The 18,696-nt window shown below is 35.1% G+C and overlaps 1 protein-coding gene across 1 annotated transcript in view; it reads left to right on the forward strand.

Annotated features, from left to right (window-relative positions):
* Positions 1-17,166: 17,166 nt before the first annotated feature.
* LOC125503333 overlaps positions 17,167-18,696 on the forward strand; it is a 7,634-nt gene continuing 6,104 nt past the window's right edge. Inside the window, exons 1-2 of the mRNA XM_048663427.1 lie at positions 17,167-17,398; positions 17,448-17,782. Coding sequence (XP_048519384.1) covers positions 17,174-17,398; positions 17,448-17,782 — 560 coding nt within the window. The 5' untranslated portion in view covers positions 17,167-17,173. The remainder of the gene's footprint in view (positions 17,399-17,447; positions 17,783-18,696) is intronic.

Below are 18,696 nucleotides of genomic sequence, written 5' to 3' on the forward strand. Positions count from 1 at the left end.
TTTATTAAAAAAAATAATTCCCAACATTGGTAAACTTAAAATAGAATATTCTAATGTCATAAACAAAACATGAGCCAGAAGTAACTATGTAAAGAACAAAAAAACTGATAATAAACTAGATTGATTAAATAAAGTATACAGTTTATATGCGAAAATGTTTAAAAATCTCATTTTCATTTAAAAATTAATTAACATTTAAGAATACAAATTTTTGCAGATGCTTTTTACTGATTCTGGTTCTTCGCGCGTTTATGATAGCACTCGCTTTAGAAAACAATCTGCCGCATTCGCACAATAGCGTTAAATAATCCACAATAACAACAAACAGAAATACGTGTTTGGCAAACCTGACCGAAGGATTACTCGAGTTAATTTTGGTACCACCAAAAAATAATTTTAAAAAAATATGTCGATCATACAACGTTTATTACTGTTCAAATAACTTTCATTTCATCTCTGACTGAATTTATATTTAAAAATGGCCAGCTTGCTTAAATGCAGGTGCACATTCTGCTTAAAACGTTTGTTATTTTACATTTCAACCGTGATGGAATTTATGTCTTAGACTCTTAGTTTGCTCATAGCTCATATGTAAGTGTACATTGTGCTTAGTTTGCTGGTTATGGGCATATAACTCCCGAGCTAAGTTTCTTGAGAAAAATACCTTTTTTTAAGATTTATTACAGAATGTCAGAAAACTAAATACTTATAGACTAAAATTGCTGAATTATATCATCGCAGCAACTAAACAAATTTTCGCTGGTTCCTGGAGAACTGAACAGTAATTCTTATAAACGAAGAGTGATACACAATCATCAAGGCAACGCGCAACTACATACAACATATTTCCGTTGACAAATGGTTACTGAAACTGCTGCAACTGGATAGGTCGCTCGATGGTGACTGTTCCAAAAAAAAACCTTTAAATCAACAAACGGCTGCAGCTGGTGCGAAGTGAGCACAACAGTTTCGGTTTTATGAGACGCTTCCAAAAAGAACGGTTAAATAGGCTAGGAACTACGGTTTCAGGTTTCACGTTTGGAACACTGTTATTTTAGCTGTTACTTTAAATACCGATCATCCCTACATTCTTGCATGTACGTTATGCAGTTTTTAAAACTAGTCCTGTAGTGGTTCATTTATGTTCTGTTTTTTGGTCCACAAGACAAAAATCCTTATGTGGGTCTCATAATGGCAAGTACTAAACCGAAAATCCAAACAGCATGTTCTCTGTTCGGAAACGGGAAGAAAAAAACTGTTAGCGTTGTGCTGCCCTTCTTCGTAGCTATTCAATGGAATGGCATTCCATTGTTTTCCATAGATAATGGAAACCCAACGCATGGACTATGTATGTATGCAGGTTTTTGTGGCAAGAGCTTTAAACTTTGATGGCCTATCAGTCGGTTTCGTTTCCCATTTTCGCCGAGTCCATCCTAGCCATTAAACCGAATGACAATGGCGAAGCAAAACACGGAAAAGGATTGTGTTTTGATTGGATCGTAAGAGTAGCACTAAATAAACGGCGGGATGCCGCACGATTAACGACCGTCACTGAAGAGGATGCACGAAGAAGAGACATCTCCATAAACCAACTAAGTCGGGACATTTTTACAACATTTTCCACAAATAAAAACGTCACCCCGAGTATGAATGAGTGTCGGTGCGCGTAAAACAAATTTTCTTAGAAAGCGAGCCGAAAAATTGGCCCTTCAGGACGAAGGGATAATTTACTGCATAATTTTTTATGCACGTTATTACCGTAAAAGACATTTTGCAGGGACGCCTAGTTTGCTCGGCGGATTCCTATCGTGTGGCTGAATGGTGATTGTGGCTGCAAGGGGGCATTATTTCCTTGGGGCTGCTCACAGAGAGATTTAACTTTTTAAACCCCCCGAGCATTCACACTTTCCTCTATCTTAGTGATTGAAGGAAAATTGCGACTTAAAACCAGAAATATATGTTTCATGCATATTTAAGTTTGGCCCTGTTTAAGATTAAACTGAAGATAACGTTAATTCTCCAGCCGCCCCCAATAGAAATCATTTAACTTTCAAGAGGAACGAGTGTTTAGTTGTCTCGAAAGCCAATAAGGAGTTTTAATGTTACTCACTTTCTGAAAGTGGAGATCGAACCAACTGTGTGCATCTGAAAGACAAAATCATAAAAATTAAGTAAATTATGGGCCAAAAATGTTTCAATGATAAATTGGAAACAGTCGCCGCGAAAATATACCAATTTCTCGAAAATTTCACCACGACATCGCTTTGACTCTATCAAATTTTAATGCTCGGTGCTGGAGGAAAAACTCAAAACATTCGAAATACGACAGATGTCCGCCAACGCCAAGCTCAAATTCATTCCTGATCACGAATGAAAATCTGCATGGAAAATGGAACCGGAATACTTAACCCAATTCACCAAAAAATAAAGCGAAAAAGTGGAGAGTTGTTGTATTATGCAAAAGGCAGCAGAATTTTTTTAGCCATAGAAAACAGGTCGAAATAAAAATGCTGATAAAAGATACTCGAGCTTTATGAAACACTTCCGATACACAATCAAGGTATGCTTTGTGGAAGAGTTCGGGGAGCCATCGAGTTCGGCTGCGTTATCAGATTTTATGGCGGATTGGAGCGAGTTAGGAAAAAAACAGACAACGTTAAGCCATTGTTTGAACCGTCAATTCCCTAATCAGCTATAAAAATCTTGTTCACTATTGCAGCGACGTTTAAACATGTGTTAAGTACTCATTCGAAACAAAAAATGTTAAAAGTATTCACAGTTTTGTTGTTGATTGTTGGAAATTAAGAAACAGAAAAACGTCCAAAGTCTATTTACGATTGCACGTTCATGTGTATATTTCAAACAGCCTAATTAGCAAATTAATTTTAATTAAATGACACAATGATATTAAGTAAATTGATCAAGGAAGATTAACAGAAATGTAAATATATTTAGATCAGTTTCAGTCATATTTATTTTACTGATGCCGATTCTGAAACAGTTAAAGAAAACTATGATAAAAAGAAGAACTTTAATTGAAAAATTCAATACGTTTTCGGAAAATCCTTTTTATTTACGTGCAACTTTTTCTATATTTTCACTAGACTTATGCACATGAAATATTCTTCAAAATAATTAGAAGTAAAGTGCAACGAAGACTCTTAGTCAATTACCAGAAACTTATTCATGCAGTGCACAACGCTGTTATCAAAGCTTTGCAGCCCAGTTATCAAAGCTCCCAAACATTTCAAACTCTAGACAATTTTTTATAAGCGAAAATGCGTTCTGGTCGTGAATTATTCCAGTCGTTCTAATTGGCCTCGATTCATGTCGCATAAAAGAAGAATAACGAGTGAATTTTTTAATGTGTGTTTATCTTAATTCAATTCAGATACACACGTAATAATTTCCTAAACTATGGCCATTCAACTAATTAGAGAAAGCTTTCAAATCTGGTTCTTTCAACTTGTTGAAAAATCGCAGTTAAATGGGTCCAGCTGCAATCGATCAGTATTTTCCAACAACTCCGTAAGCAAACATTTCTCGAGGCCTAACAATACATATGCAACAGGGTCGCCCCGGCTATCCAGCTCAATCTTTTACATTTCAATGAATCGCCATGAATTTCTCATAAGATAGCCGCCGCTCTATTCGAGGCTCTTTCCTTAAGAACGCAGAAGAGCATCACCATGTAATCAGTTTTCATTATTAAGCGAGCTTTTGCCTGCAGTGTTTCCTTGGTAATGGACATTTCTAAAAAAATTCTTCAAATACTCTGCAATTATCAAGAGTATTAATTGCAAAGGCATAATTTTTGAATGGATAGTTTTTAAAAAAGATTCGGTTTAAACAGAACGAAAAAATATTGATTCAATGTAGCGGGTAAAATATTTCTGACGTTTTTCTTGCATCTGCGGCAAACATCATCAAAAGCTATCTTGGGAACGACGACATTTCCTAAACTGCCTCCACGTCCAGACAATGCGTGGATATGAATTATGCCTTTTTCTTGTAAAGAACAAAGAACACTTTCATACTTTGCATTAAAATTTTGTTTATTGACCAAAAAAATGAAAAAAAAAGATTGAAAAACAGTGAAAGTCAATGTTTAGAGCCAACATATGCAAACAAGAGGGAGTTAAACTTGCCAGAAAGAGTTTGCTTAATGGTGCTTAGGCAGAAGGAAGAAGCCGTTAACATAGAGTTTGATAATGAATGGCGGTAATACAAGCAAAACGTCGGGAGAAAAGAGTCAGGAAATTATATTTTATCCATTAAGGAAACACATTTTAAGACAAATTTTCAGTACAATATATTAATAAATATTGAGTAGCGAAACTTCATAAGCAACTAGTAGTATATGAAAGCATACTTTTTATACATAAATGTATTTTTGTGAAAATTGGCAGTAACACTTTAGCGAAGCAATCCGTCGAGATTTACTTTATAAAACATGTCCAATAACCTTTGCTTTGGACGACTTACATAAGATTTAGCGTTTGGGTCGAGTGAATTGATCAAAAATCCTTCCCTTCGGACGAATTTTTCGGAAAATCCAGTTAAAATCCGGGTTCAAAGAATCGTCAGAGTTCGCCTAATCCCCATTGATGGATCGAGCCGCAGATGTCAATGGAACTAGTTCTTTTCTTCGGCGACCAGGGATAATATTTGAAGGAGCTTTGCCAACAAGAGAAGTTTCAGTTGAGAGAAAAGTTCAGTGGAAAAAACCGATAAAAAGCTTAAAACCTCGGACTTTGACAAAATTGAGAACCGGAAAGCGAAAGTTCAGCTCAATGACCGTTAAATCCTGATCGGGGGAAAACCCAATTTTTAACACGCGAAGAGAGCCGAACTCGATTATTTGCACTTGCAAAGTTTCGCATTCATCATTCAGCCAGCCTACCGCATTTTGGATCAGGCACAGAATTATAGAAATATGACGACTATGCCGTTGGATTTGCGCCTTTCCAAGGATAATCGGAACCTTCGTCGAGTCTTCAAATTAATTTTCCTCCGGAAAATGTAATAACGTTAATGGAAATTGTATTAGTAATGAAGCGCTGCCGTTTAGTTGATGGTTTTTATTCTAGCACCTAAGAACTCTGTTAAAGCTCGAAAGTCACTCGTTAAAGTTCTGGTTAAAGCGTGATTTTTTCACAAAACCTGCAGTCTATTGGAGAAAATTGAATTCAAAAATCTAAAAGAATTAATTAAACACTCGAGGTCCACTGAACAATTGAGCTTTCTCAAATTGCTCTAAAATCTGAGTTAAAACGTTGTAATCATTGAAGGATCCATTCACTTGCACATTGTTCAATCTTCAAACTCTAATTGCAAGAGAACACTTACATTAGAGCTAAAATGTAAAATTTTTCACGTTTGCCGATAATTATGGAAATCTGTTTCCTGTCCTATATTAATTTTCAGGCAAATTCAATTCCTTACAAGCTGTTCAATTATTGAAAGTGCCGTTTTGCCTCCTTCTTTCCGATTTTTAATGGCCCAAAAACTCATTTCGATCGAATCCACATAATCATTGCGACTTTACCGGTTTTGGCTTTGCAATTGTCTCTACGATTTTTTCATAATTCACTGGCACATTACACACATTGCATTATTGATAAATTTGGTTTAGATAGTTTTCGCTGCATAATTGAAAACAAAAGCTGTACCTACAGGGTGATTTACTATTGTGGATCAAAACATAAATGTAAAATAGTAGTTAGAAATAAAACTTTCAATTAAACAAATCATCAATTATTGTGCCGCTATAAACAAATGGTTGTTTGCAAGACGGTTTCGATTTGCATAACGTAATACACTTATACAGACTGCTTTAACGTTACAGTTACACCTTTCAACGAAATATTTTTACTTACATTGCAAAGAACATTGGAAAAACGGTTTCTCGGAATTGATTTTCAGGATCGATTTTCACCTCTGTGATTAACCATTATTTAAAGCCAGTTTAACATTCGATCATAATTTTTTCGGCTCACTAACCGTCAATTAGAAAAATTACAAAAATTTGCGTCAATCCTTTTCAATCATTAAAGTGAGACTCAAATTTTTGATATTGGAATAAGGACTTTAAAAGGTTGAAGCTGAGTTACAATCAAGTTGACACTAGCTTTTGTTTGGTCTGATTCGTGTGAAATTGAGCAAATTTGTCCAAGTACACCAATAAAAACGGTGTAGGCAATGTGCTTAGAGCTTGAAATTTTAGGCCTTATAAGAGCTTGTCCAAGCTTTTGCTTCTTTGTCGTGTATTTTTTTGGCATAAAAAACACTGTAGACGAAAAAATAGAAAAACTCCCTTCTATCTCTGCTCGGTTTTCCCAATAATTTTTTGTTTTTTTCGCAAGCAATAAATTTTGATAAGTTAACCCGCTAGCCCGAAAGTATCTAGAAATATTTTTCAAAGTTTTCCAAATGAGGGTTTATGCGAATTCTCCAAAACAGTGATTCAAAAAAGTCGATAAATTTGTAATAAGTCAGCTACTGGCGTTTTTAAGTGCAATTGTGAAGAACACCTTTTTCCCCTTTTGTAAAAACAAATGTGTGGCAAATTTTTGCCTTTGCAGGCTTTAAAAACTCCAAAATGGTGGTAATTCTTATACATTTGAGTCCCAAAGCGCCTTTGCTCGGACTAACTTTCTTAAGCTAAGCTGAACTCCTAACCTTTGTTCTCGCTGAAAAGGCAAAAAATACTTAACCAAAGGTATATTCCCATTCATTTATTTAATTAATTCGGTTTTTTATGACAATTTTGTAAGCTTGTTCGTTCATTTCTTCTGTTTCTCCGGAGCAATAATTTCTACTAATTTGTATGATTTTTGTTTTTTTGTATTAATTCTCAAAGTCTTTCCAGCCTAGCTGAACTACTCCCTAATACTCCCTAAGATATCCGAACGTTACATCAAGCTTTTAGTAGTTAATTTCTTATTCAAGTCCACAAACGCTTAGCTTCGGATAAACGCGTGAAGATGATCTTTAACCTTTAGCTCTATCCGTATCCGTCGCCTACCTCTTTAAGTTAAAAACAGCAAATGAACCGCATACAATTGCAAATAAAGTTGTGCTGCTAACTTCCTTAAAAGTTGTATGAAAAACGGCTAAAAAACTCCTCTAGTAACAATCAGTTGCGTGGTGGCGTTCCAAACAACGCGACATTAAATCGGTAAAATCGAGAGGCAGGTGGCAAAGACTTTTAAAACTTTTATTCCCATTTTTACGCTGCTTTTGGCGCTTATTAGCGAGCTCCCGAACAAATGCCAATGTCTTCATACAATAGGCAGGGGCAGGTTTACAACCTCACCCTGCTAAAACCGCCCTCCCATCTCTTGCATAATGCAAGCAAGTGTACGGGAAACCTGCTAGAAACTTATCCAGAATATACCTGTTGTACTGTGTACGAGCCGTAAAGAAACACATAGAGCAAACTGCCTCTAGTCCCGTAATGTTTTACCTTAAAACCATCATTTTTCATGTAAGTTTCATGTATTATGTAGTTTGAGGCCGTGTTGTATTGCTGAACGTGCCCGCATTGTTGGCGGAGGGATTGTTTTGTTTTTGTGCTCTCAACCTCGCGAGTTGGGAATTAAGAAGCTGAACTGGAGGGCTAACAAAAGACCGGGACAATTAGCGCGCAAAAATTTGGAATGTGGCTCTTTAGTGGCGGTTTTCGACAATTACCTGCAACTATTATTACCCAAGTGGATGAAGCGCATCTTTAAGGCAACATTATTTATTATGATTATTATCAGTTCAAGGTATTACGTTAATTCAATTTATTGCGCATTTTTATTCTGAATAGTTTTTGCATTGTTCGAGTTCATAAAATCAATTTCCGATAATAGATACTGTGTGCGGTGGGCCCCGATCACTATTAACCCCAACAACCATTAATTCTACTATAAAAGGGACGTCGACTATAACGTCTTCCGACGTCTGCCGGCCGCCTTCCGCCATCAATCCTTTTATTAATTATACCCCGAAAAATATAAATTTCTTTTGGATCGCTTAACTTGCGACTCGTTCTTGATTGATAGCGAAAAAAACTAAAATTAGAACAGCCGCAAAAAGAAAAGATCCAATCCGGCAATACGGAAAGCGAAAGCGAGACTGACAAGCGATTGTTTTGCGAACGTTTATCTGAAAAATCCAAATGTGGTTTCGACAAAGTTGACGAAGGTTTGACGCTGATGTGATGGGATAAGTGAAACTCAAAATTGAGGAGATCTCAATATTCCAAACTTTAACCTAGTTTGGAATTCCTATTATTTCGGGGTTTCGACGGAAATACTTCGGAACGATGAGACCAGAAAAATCACTAACAGGTTCTTTTGCGGATCATTGAAAAAAGAATCATGTACACGAAACAACATTGCAAGTAAGAGAGAGAAAAAATAGGTGTTGTTGCTACAAAAAACGGGAGAAAAGAGTAACAGTGTATTTAGTACACTACTACTACTACTACTACGACTACGCACGATTTAAAATGGAATTTAATAGAACATTTAATTTAATGATTTAATCACGCAACTTTACTTTATTTTATGGACAAATAGATACTTGACATTAATATAAAAATACTTTTTTTAGTTAATTTTTTACATTATAATTTATTTTATCGTTGCCTAAAGTGTTCGCTAAGTACGCTAAGTACCTCGCTGGACATTTAAAGCCGTATTTTTATCAGAAAATATTATAGGAAATTGTGTAAGACCGAAAAAACTTCTTGTCAATAAAAGTCTCCACAAGAGACGGCAACATCGTTTTAAGTGGACAGAAAACACAAACCTGCTGCTGAATAAAACAGAAACCATTTTAAGTTGAATTATAACGAAATTGGTGAAAATTGCATACATTGTAAAATAAAAATCAAATGATGCAAACATGAAATTGGTTAAAAGCAAGTTAAGAACAATAAAAAATAGCGAGAAAAAAAATATTGAAACAACTAAAACAACGGAAAATTTCATGGGTGTGGATAACGAAATAAACACAATAAATGGACAATATATTAAGATGTTTTAGTCTCGAAAATTACAAAAAATATACGGAATTATTGTTAAAATAAAAAAGATTAATCATGAACCACAGGTTGTAAAAACGGAAATTAAATTACAGCCAAGAAAAATGTTGAAAACATTGAAAGGAAAATAGAAGACTAAGCTAAAACGCAAAAGCCAATACTTTAAACTTTAGAATCATAACTAATAAAAAATAGACATTTTGCAGATCAATCAAACCAACAAATAAATCCTAAGAGATTCACTGCGGGAATGATACAGACATACAGGGTGGTTTTTTAGTGCGAGAGACTCCATTATTTCGGTTGGTGTAAAACTTTCGAAAAATAGTTTCATATAAAAGTTGTTGACGCACAAAGTCCGCACATTTTAAAAATATCTTATATGATATAGAGTGTCTCAGAAAAGCGAGGCAAGATCAAAGTGTTTTTTTTGTATTTAAAAATATTAAGTATATATATAATTGAACTACCACATAGATACTTTACAAAATACCTTACCTTACAAAATGTAGCAACTTTTTGAAATTTTTAAATAACATAAATTATAATTTGAAAACGGTTGATTTCACAGCTTAAGTTGTAAATGAACATTTGTAACTTTGGCAATTGTCTATCTAAGGACGTATTAATATACAGGTACTTCCATTTGAAAAACAAAAGTTATATTGGGTTAAAAAGTTTTAGATTGAAGTCCACATTGTTAACACCCTGTACAATGCTTTCATATTTTAGTTCAATAGAATTCTGAACGGATCTGTGGTGATTGGAAAGACATATTTTTTTGTATCTCTAACTGCTTTTTTTGCTTCTACAATTAATTTTTATATACCATGTTTTGGTAAAAATGGCGATAATCTGCCAACGTCGCAAGTAAGAAAAAAACAGTTTACGTTGCATATGCAGCGTTTCAAGCTGCATTCCATGAGCTAATGAAAAATGGGTAGTTCTATTTAAAAAAATACACTTCGATCTTGTCTCGCTTTTCTGAGACACTTTGTATCATATAAGATATTTTAAAAATGTGTGCCCTTTGTGCGTCAACAACTTTTATATGAAACTATTTTTCGAAAGTTCAACACCATTGAAATAATGGACTCTATCGCACTAAAAAACCGCCCTGTATATGGCAGACATTTAAAACTCGCAGAATTTTTAAGTAGTTTAATCAGAAAATTAAACTAGAAGAAAAAGGATTATAGGGATAATAGAAAAATATATACAAATTCATTAGGATTTTTATGAGGATTCAAGCAATTTAAATACTTTACAACAGGACTGACAATATGTGTAGAAAATCTGGGGAAAAGACAAATAAGAAACAAAATTAGAAAAAAATCGAACAGTCCACTAATTACACCCAGAGAGCACGAAGTAATATTCATTTTACCAACTTCAAATATGTATCAAACTTTTGGTGCACAAAGAAATTAGACACAATAATGCAATTAATAGAGAACAGATCGTATATCAATACAGTTTAATTCCAGAAAAACTTTATCTAAAGAACTCAAACAATTTAAGGGAAAATTAAGGAGGCTGTCGTAAAACATGAAAGAAGAGTGATAGTTGGTTCTGACTGAAGATGAACAAATACAAAGATTATACACGCAAAGCGATGTTGCAGAAATCACGGATTTTCATAATCAGCCTGGAATAAAAGAAGTGAAGATCGAACAGTGCAGAATAGAACTGAGAACGCGGCAAAATTTCTCCCAACATGAGTTCGGATCATGTTTGTTCCAACAAATACAGGCAAATACAAGCCAAGTATAAAACGATACCGAATACAAAACGAAATCCGAATACAAAGAACTGATAAACGAAGTTTTCGAAAATTTATGGCTTTTCTTGGACAACTTCCATCTGATCTGATGCAGAAAGAATCACTTGAAAATCATCTTCACGTTGAAAAATACAGATGCTCTTCTCATCTACAAGTGTAATCGGTTTTTACATTTTCTTGCAGGTTATTCAAGCGAAGGACAAAGGCGACTCCACAAAAGGTCCATTGCAATGGAGAGACAGTGACGTAATATTCCCATGGTGGAAACGGGGCTCCGGTTTAAATAAAATAATGGAGACGGAAGGCGACAGCGCCTCGGTCGAGGGAATTTATGCCCTGCAAAAAGTTTCCGGTTTTGTGGAAAATGAACGGTTTGCTCTTGAGTTTAACATGGCTAAGGTGAGCAACAAACGCGGACTCGCTGAGGTTAGCCTAATATTGTGCAAAATGAAAATCCTCCACAATTTATTTTCGGAAAAAACTCATTTAGATCTTCATCTGCAATCAGAGGACAAACTGTTCTTTTTCAGAACATTTTTCAGGATTTGCATCCAAAACTAGACGATGACAACGAACTGATCCAAAAACGCCCTCTGCAGTAAGCAGGGAAACAAAAGAGCAAACAAATTATTTCCTGCCACCATTTCCCAGTCCTGCTCCACTTTGCTCCGGTGAAAAACTGAGGTAAGACTTAAAAGATTTATCAGCCTTACATCAAGTCTTAACTAAGACGTTCCGGAGATAATTCCATAGTGGAAAAAGGAAGCTACGCTTACACTAAGCGCTGGAAATGCATATATCAACGTTGAAATTTCCAGCAGCGACACAACTGGAAGAATTAAGCATTTTTTTATGTAAGATAATGTCTCGAAATGGCAATTTGTAAAGGGATTGGAACAATTGAAAATAGGGCAGCTGCAAGCGCAATTAGCCGTCTTCATTTACATGTTGAACCCCTCCAAATACCACTCGGGAAATAAACTAGGAGGAAAATGGAGGAAACCGCAAATTGAAAACAAGCAAAATTCGAAGTTTCTTGCTTCAAAAACAGCAGTAATTCCTAATATAATCTCTTAAAGCTACATTTTTTCCCAAATTAAAATTAACATTTTTTCTAATTCCTCCCTGTTACTGTATACATTTTGTTACGTTACCTCAAAAATTACTTTAATAAAATCGTGTGTTTCGCGCTCGTAAAAGCCTTACAGACAAATTTAGTTTTTCTAACATTAAACATAACTAAATCCTGAAAATTGACTTTAAACCGCCAAGTAACACCCTTCCATCAGCTTAATAGTCGTAGCCAAGTTCACCTAGATGAGTTGATTATGGATTCTAAGACATGCCTTATCGCTTTTGGTATCTTTGCCCTAGTCAGCCCTTGACTCTAGAGGCTCTCAATGGTATCTGATTGAGGAAGGCGTCCCGGGGCGACGCCTAATCAACTTTTCAATGCAATACAGATGAACGCGATATCTACGAAGGCTTCGGATCAAAGGAGTTCGGCTGTTTTGAAACCTTTTGAGTAATCTTCCTAACTAATTGGAAATAAATTAAAGATTTACATGGAGATACTTTTTCATGGGTTACTAAAGAGCGACTGCAGGATTAAATGCTAAGTCCTTACATAATTTTGCATAACTTTTATGGCTGACGAAACCCATGAGTTGTGCGATTTATCAGCCAACGTAGGCGGAATGCCTCATTTCCACCACAGATACTTAAAGCGATAAATATCGTCCGTTTCTTACTTAATTTCGCAAATAATTCGCTTTTTCCTTCGGCTTTCATCCGGCCGATAGTGAAATTAATTTAGTTCCATTTCCACCGATACAGCTCAACAATACAGAAACTTCGATAGGAATTACGGAGTTTTAGCGCCGGAACACCGTAAAGAAAACGTATTTTTCTTTACGGTGTACGAGTACTTAGTTACGGAGTACTTTTTGTATCCTTTTGATTTCACCTGCAGTAGAAGCAGCTGGAGCAACTTAAAAATAGTTTTCACGCATTTCCTTATCATAAAACTGGTCGTGTTGTAACTGTATTGTATGCTATCTGGTTAGCAGTCAATTTGGGTAGTCAATTTAGATCTGAACAAATTCTCCAACACTGAGAAAACATTTTAAGTCATGCGATGCTCTGGCCTATTTAAAGCAGCTTGAGCAAAGGAATGGCAAATTCCGACTGCGATTTCGATCCGAAAACTCTCCATTATTACTTAGATCCGCTGATGGATGAACGCATCCTCTCCGGAAATGTGTTTATTTGGCCCATTGAAAAATCACCTCCCATCTATAAATAATGGCACCGAGCAGATAATGGACCAAGGAGTTGTTCGTTCTTCTTTTTTTGCCATCGCGAGGGAGTTTGTTAATTATTTATTGGCGATTTATGGCTCGGCTAAGGACCGAAATAAAAGCGTATAAAAGATGTAGAAATAAAAGGAGAATATGGATAGTTCTTTGTTGAAATGGGAGAAACCACATGAATTTTTGTTTCCATTTTTCATGATACATTTCCAGTGGATTCGATTTATCATCAGGCTTTGAACTATACTGGGTGATTCCGATACATTAAATTCACTTGAAGATCGAATGCCAACCTTATTTTCAACTACTATCTAACTGACCCAATGTTCGGTTGCAAAATTCTTTATTTGCATAAAATTTTAATCCGTCATAAGAGCGGCTATGATGATGAAAATTGAATTTCAAATGGACATTTTTTGGGAAAAACATCACAAAGTTAGAATTTTAGCTTGGATACGTTTCATGATTACGATATAGTTTCATTGTCAAAACACTCCCATAAGTGCGGTGACGTTCGGAAACTTTTAAACTCTGAACTCCATCCAGATAAAGGGCAGTTTAATGAAATTCCTTTTATATGAATGGTACAAATTTTTATACCCATTTGGTTCTTGGTGCCACTCTTATGTGTAACTAAGAGCCAGTTTCTCAAACGCGCAGAAAACCTTACATTAAAGATAAATATTAAGTTATCACTTCTTCCGTTGAATGTTTATTTGAATTATTTCAATTTGTCGTTTTCAAACAGGATTTCAATTAATGTGGTTTTTGCAATATTTACAAGTTTCTCTATATTAGAGCTGAAATGAAATGAAATTAAAATATATTAAGAGTTAGCTTTTACTTTAAAGTACCTAGTTGAGTTTAAAATATACTCAGCTTCGCCTCACTGGGGGCAGAGCCATCTTGCAAGTTCCTCCACAAGTTTCCTTGTGGCAACAAATCGGGTTTCATACTTTTATTCAAGTTTCTGCCGCATTCCCGGGTCGCTAATAAAGCCAGAAGATGGCATAAGAATGCTTAACTGGAGTTAGAAATATGCTTCTTTAGTAGAAAAACCAAGTTTTGCGTTCTAAACTTAGAATTAAATTAAGGCTTTAGAATATCGAATCAGTCAAAATATTGAAAAATATCAGACTGTTAACGATTTATAGACATACATGGCATGTAATGCCTATTTGAAATCTTATGAGTTTAATATAGAAGAAGGGGCCCTTTGCTCGGTTCAGAGAAAGATCGAAGTTGACGCTTTCCATCTTAATTTCCAATTTAAGAACGTCTTTGCGCGTTGTAATAAGGCACCTTATTTAGTTTACTATAATTAACTCACCGAGTACTAATGAGAGATCATAGCAAAAATCTGGAAATCGAAGTTAAAGATGAAGAAAATGTTCGTTTTTACCCTAGACTCCTGCCATCAAAAAACAATATTTCTTTGATTAGAGTCTCTAAAAAGCTCGAGAAAGACAGAAACTATAAATTGATCAAACAAACTGGAGTGCAACTGTCACTAAACACTCAGTAAATTTTATATTTTATCACCATTTTAGCGTTTAGAGACAGCGCAAACTGAAGAAGAATATTAATCATTACTAGAGCACTAGCCCAAATTAGCTCGTTCAAAAACCCATTTGCGACTTAAAGGTAAAAGGAAAAGCTTTACAATTTATTCATGTATCTTTCACTGAAAGAAAATCGTTAAAACAGAACATTAAATAAAGACGCAAGTAAATTAATTAGAAAACAAATCAAGCTGTGTTCGATTTTCTCTTTTCATCATTCAATCGCGCTTCGAACCATCACAAAATTCAGGCAGACATAAAAAGAACGTATCAATCTTTGGAACCACAAGTTTGACAAAAACACTGATTTAAATGTGGACAAAAATAGGAAAGCACTGAATGTAGGAAATCACTCACAAACATTCCCATATTGTGTAAAAATTAGATTTAAGAAGGGGAAGTAGGATTTTCCTTCAACATGGTCATCATTTAACTTGTTATGCAGCTGATACAACCTTAATTTTGGATGGGAAAGATATCCATCGGGGAGAGTTGTTCAAAAGAGCACAAGAGTGGGTTACAAGGAACAAATTATTAAATACACAAAACAAATCTTATAATATTTGGAGCAAAGCAATGCAGAAAACCAATACCGAGAAATATACACTTGTGAACCAGGAAGCAAAAATTATGAGAAACATTAACTTCCAAGGGATAAAAATTGATGAATTACTTAATTGTGGCGAACGTATGAATCACTTAGTAAGCAAATTAAACTCAATATCCTATGGCATAAAGATTGCTGGGAAATATATGAGCAAAAATCCCAAATACTATGTATTTTTCAAAATTTCTGTCAGTTTTTCGGTATAGGATAGTTTCGGTAAGGAAAAACGCATTCTTCGATCGATAAAGAAAATGAACTTTCGAGAGAGTTGTCAAGGAGTTTTCACTTTTAACTGTGTATGGTTCATACGTCTATGAAGGACTAATGTTTCTTTTTGTTTAAATAGAATCTATTTTGAGCCATTGATTTCCCATAGGCTTATGACCAGAACAGAAGTTACCCCATACATCGACCAGTCCTGGCGGAAAACAATCCGTATTACCATGTATGAAGCAGTTCAACCAATTACCAAGTAGGGAATGTTTAAATAGCCACAAAAGCGTTATTTTTTGAACCAGGATATGCAATAAAAGACTTTTTGGCAAACTTACAAGGTTAGTATATGGATACTATTAATTTTTTTGTCTGATGCATTTTTTGTCTCGCAATTTTGTGTGGGTCTGGTACTATTGTCTTACCAGCTGTGTCCGGACATCATTTGAAAACAAAAACGTATAATATTAATATTATTATTACGCAGATACAAATTCTTGGAAATTGACGAAAATTCTGACTGAAGCAGGCAATCTGTTTATCCAGAAAAGAACATTCACTTAAGTGACAATTCATCCGATTTCATCATGTGATATCACTGTTATCGATCGGTTAATAAATGGCTGAAGGAAAAGGTGCTGGAGCAAAAAGATCGCGCAAACCTGAAAATTCTAAACAGTACCTACAAATAACCGTGAGTTTCCAAATTAGAAAGGTAAGTCGAAAAACGGATTAAACTGAAACAGAAAGCTTGGGGCAAATGCGATTAACACCTATTTTGAAATTGTATCAAATTTAGATCAATGGCTCATCAAAATGTATCAAATAAAAGCTCCCTGCAGCAAATACTTGATCTCAAGTTATTAACTCTAGTGAACCAAATTTAAGCCATCGCTATGTTTTAAAAAAAGCTAATTTGGGCATTTTCACTGAAAAACACCATCATTTTGTCTGTTAATGCGTTAACACAATCACCTAAACCCGATTTACACAAACACCAAACATTTTATTCTTCAATTATTGATCAAATATTGCTGTAAAAGTGTATTGATTCAGAAATAGACGAAACAAATGTCAGGTAAAAACAAAAATCAAGAATTAAAGACAACATTTCCAGGCTTAGACCGGCTCGCATCGTTGTTTCTGCGAAATCCAGGACCTGCATGGAAAAACAACCGAACCCAATATAAAAATCAGTAAACAAGTAGACGGAAACATCTACACGTTTCACAAAAAAGTTGCAAATCAATGCCTTTAATGAGCAAACAAAATGTCACACTTTCAGCAAATAATTTTGCGAATCCCAAAAAATATGAGCGTTTTCACTCAAAAGTGCATTCCAAAAACGATGAGAATCCAGAAAATCTAACGAACAACCAGAAACCGACATGCATTTAAATTTTACATTTGGTCACAATTACCAATGCATAATTACACAGAAAATCGCTCCTCTATATATTTAATCGTCCAGCAATTAGGGTAATTACTGTTCTGAGGAAACGATCAACTGATATTAATAGGTGAGAAACTGCGACTAACTAGTTCAGCTGCAGTTGCTGTGATTTCAAAATGCCTGGTAAGAAAAATGTAGTACTTTGCCTTCAAAGCCAAATTACATTACTAAATCTGCAACTGTTCTTTGTAGAAAAATGCGTTCACATGAAATTTGTCAGAAGAACCATGTTGCTTCTAGGGATTTGGCCTATTAAAGCCCAAGGCTTTACAAAGAGATTTTACGAAACATATTTCTGGATCACTTTCGCTTATTACATTGCTTTCAACATCAGCGGCCTGACCATGGCAATGCTAACCTGGAGCCACAATTACTTAATAACAGCCAATAGTATGGCAATTGTAATTGAATACGTCAGCAATGCTTACAAGGTAGTTGAGTTTCAAATTAGTGCAAAATAACCCTTTGAAAATGTTGCAGGTTTTGCTGCTCAAATCGCAAACTTTCAAGGATTTACTGCACGAAATAGCCGATTCAGAGCGAAACATTTTCGACAGTAATGATCGAGATTTTACGGACATTTACGCAAAAAATACAGAAAAAAACCGCAAAATCGTTTTGTTTTACACCATTATGGGCACTACAGGAATTAGCCTATATTTTATCACTCCTCTAGTGAGCAACGCTGTAACTCCCTTGGGCTTTAATAACGATACGGGAGTTGTAAACCATCACTTCATAATATTTTCATGGTTTCCCTTTGATCCAGATCGTCACTATTCAGCAGCCTATTTAATACAATTTACTGGGTGTTTGTAAGTAATATTGCCAATGTATAACTAATAATAACTACTAAGGCTGATACGTCTGGAGGTTAACAGTGGGGTATTATAATGTAACGGTTGAGATTCAACCTACGGTTGGAGGCCAGTTTGTGTATTATGAACGCTAAACGGCGGTGAATGAAAATGAAAAATTTTGATTAATGAGGGTCATGACCCCCCTCCCCCCTTGTGCTGGGTTTTTAACGACTAACTAACGAGAAAAATTCTATTTTTCTAATTTCATGGACAACAAAATACTGAATTTCTACTACTTGACCCCCCCCCCTGACTCGAAAGTTGGATCCGACCCTGCGTTTAACAAGAACGCGAAGCACGATCTACTTGAAAATTTGTATAACGAAGTCACCGAATATGCTCATCGGCCTAAAATATTTTCAACAATGCGAGGTTGCGGTTTATACCGAAACGTACAGACAACGTTGGTAAATGAGTCACCCTGTATATTATTTCACGGTTGGATTGGCGATATAGATCTGATTATTTTTGCATAAATATTCCTATACAGGGTGATTCAAAATTGGCGTCATTCCTTTTAAGGGGTGATAGAGGCTCACTTAGGGAGTACGAGAAAAATATTGAAATTTTTTTTTTCGAAAATTTCTAGAAGATATTAACAGTTGAAGATCAAATTTCAACTTTGTTATTAAGCATTATTTAGAAATTGTTCCATGTGTTATTGGTAGCATATTGGAATACTTAAGCATTCAAAAAGAAAAATTACGATCTTTGCTGCAAATTACGAAAATTTTTGATATCAAAAAAGTTCTCTTCTACAATTTTTTGATGAAAAATCACAGCGGCAATGATGTTTTCTGTCATTAACAGATAGACAGTTACAGGTGGATAGCCCTTGTCAATAAAAACAATAATTTCTCAAACTGTGA

The sequence above is a fragment of the Dendroctonus ponderosae genome, unplaced genomic scaffold (genome assembly GCF_020466585.1).
Source record: "Dendroctonus ponderosae isolate FM_Combo_2020 unplaced genomic scaffold, Dpon_F_20191213v2 Dpon_F_20191213_1, whole genome shotgun sequence".
NCBI lineage: Eukaryota > Metazoa > Arthropoda > Insecta > Coleoptera > Curculionidae > Dendroctonus > Dendroctonus ponderosae.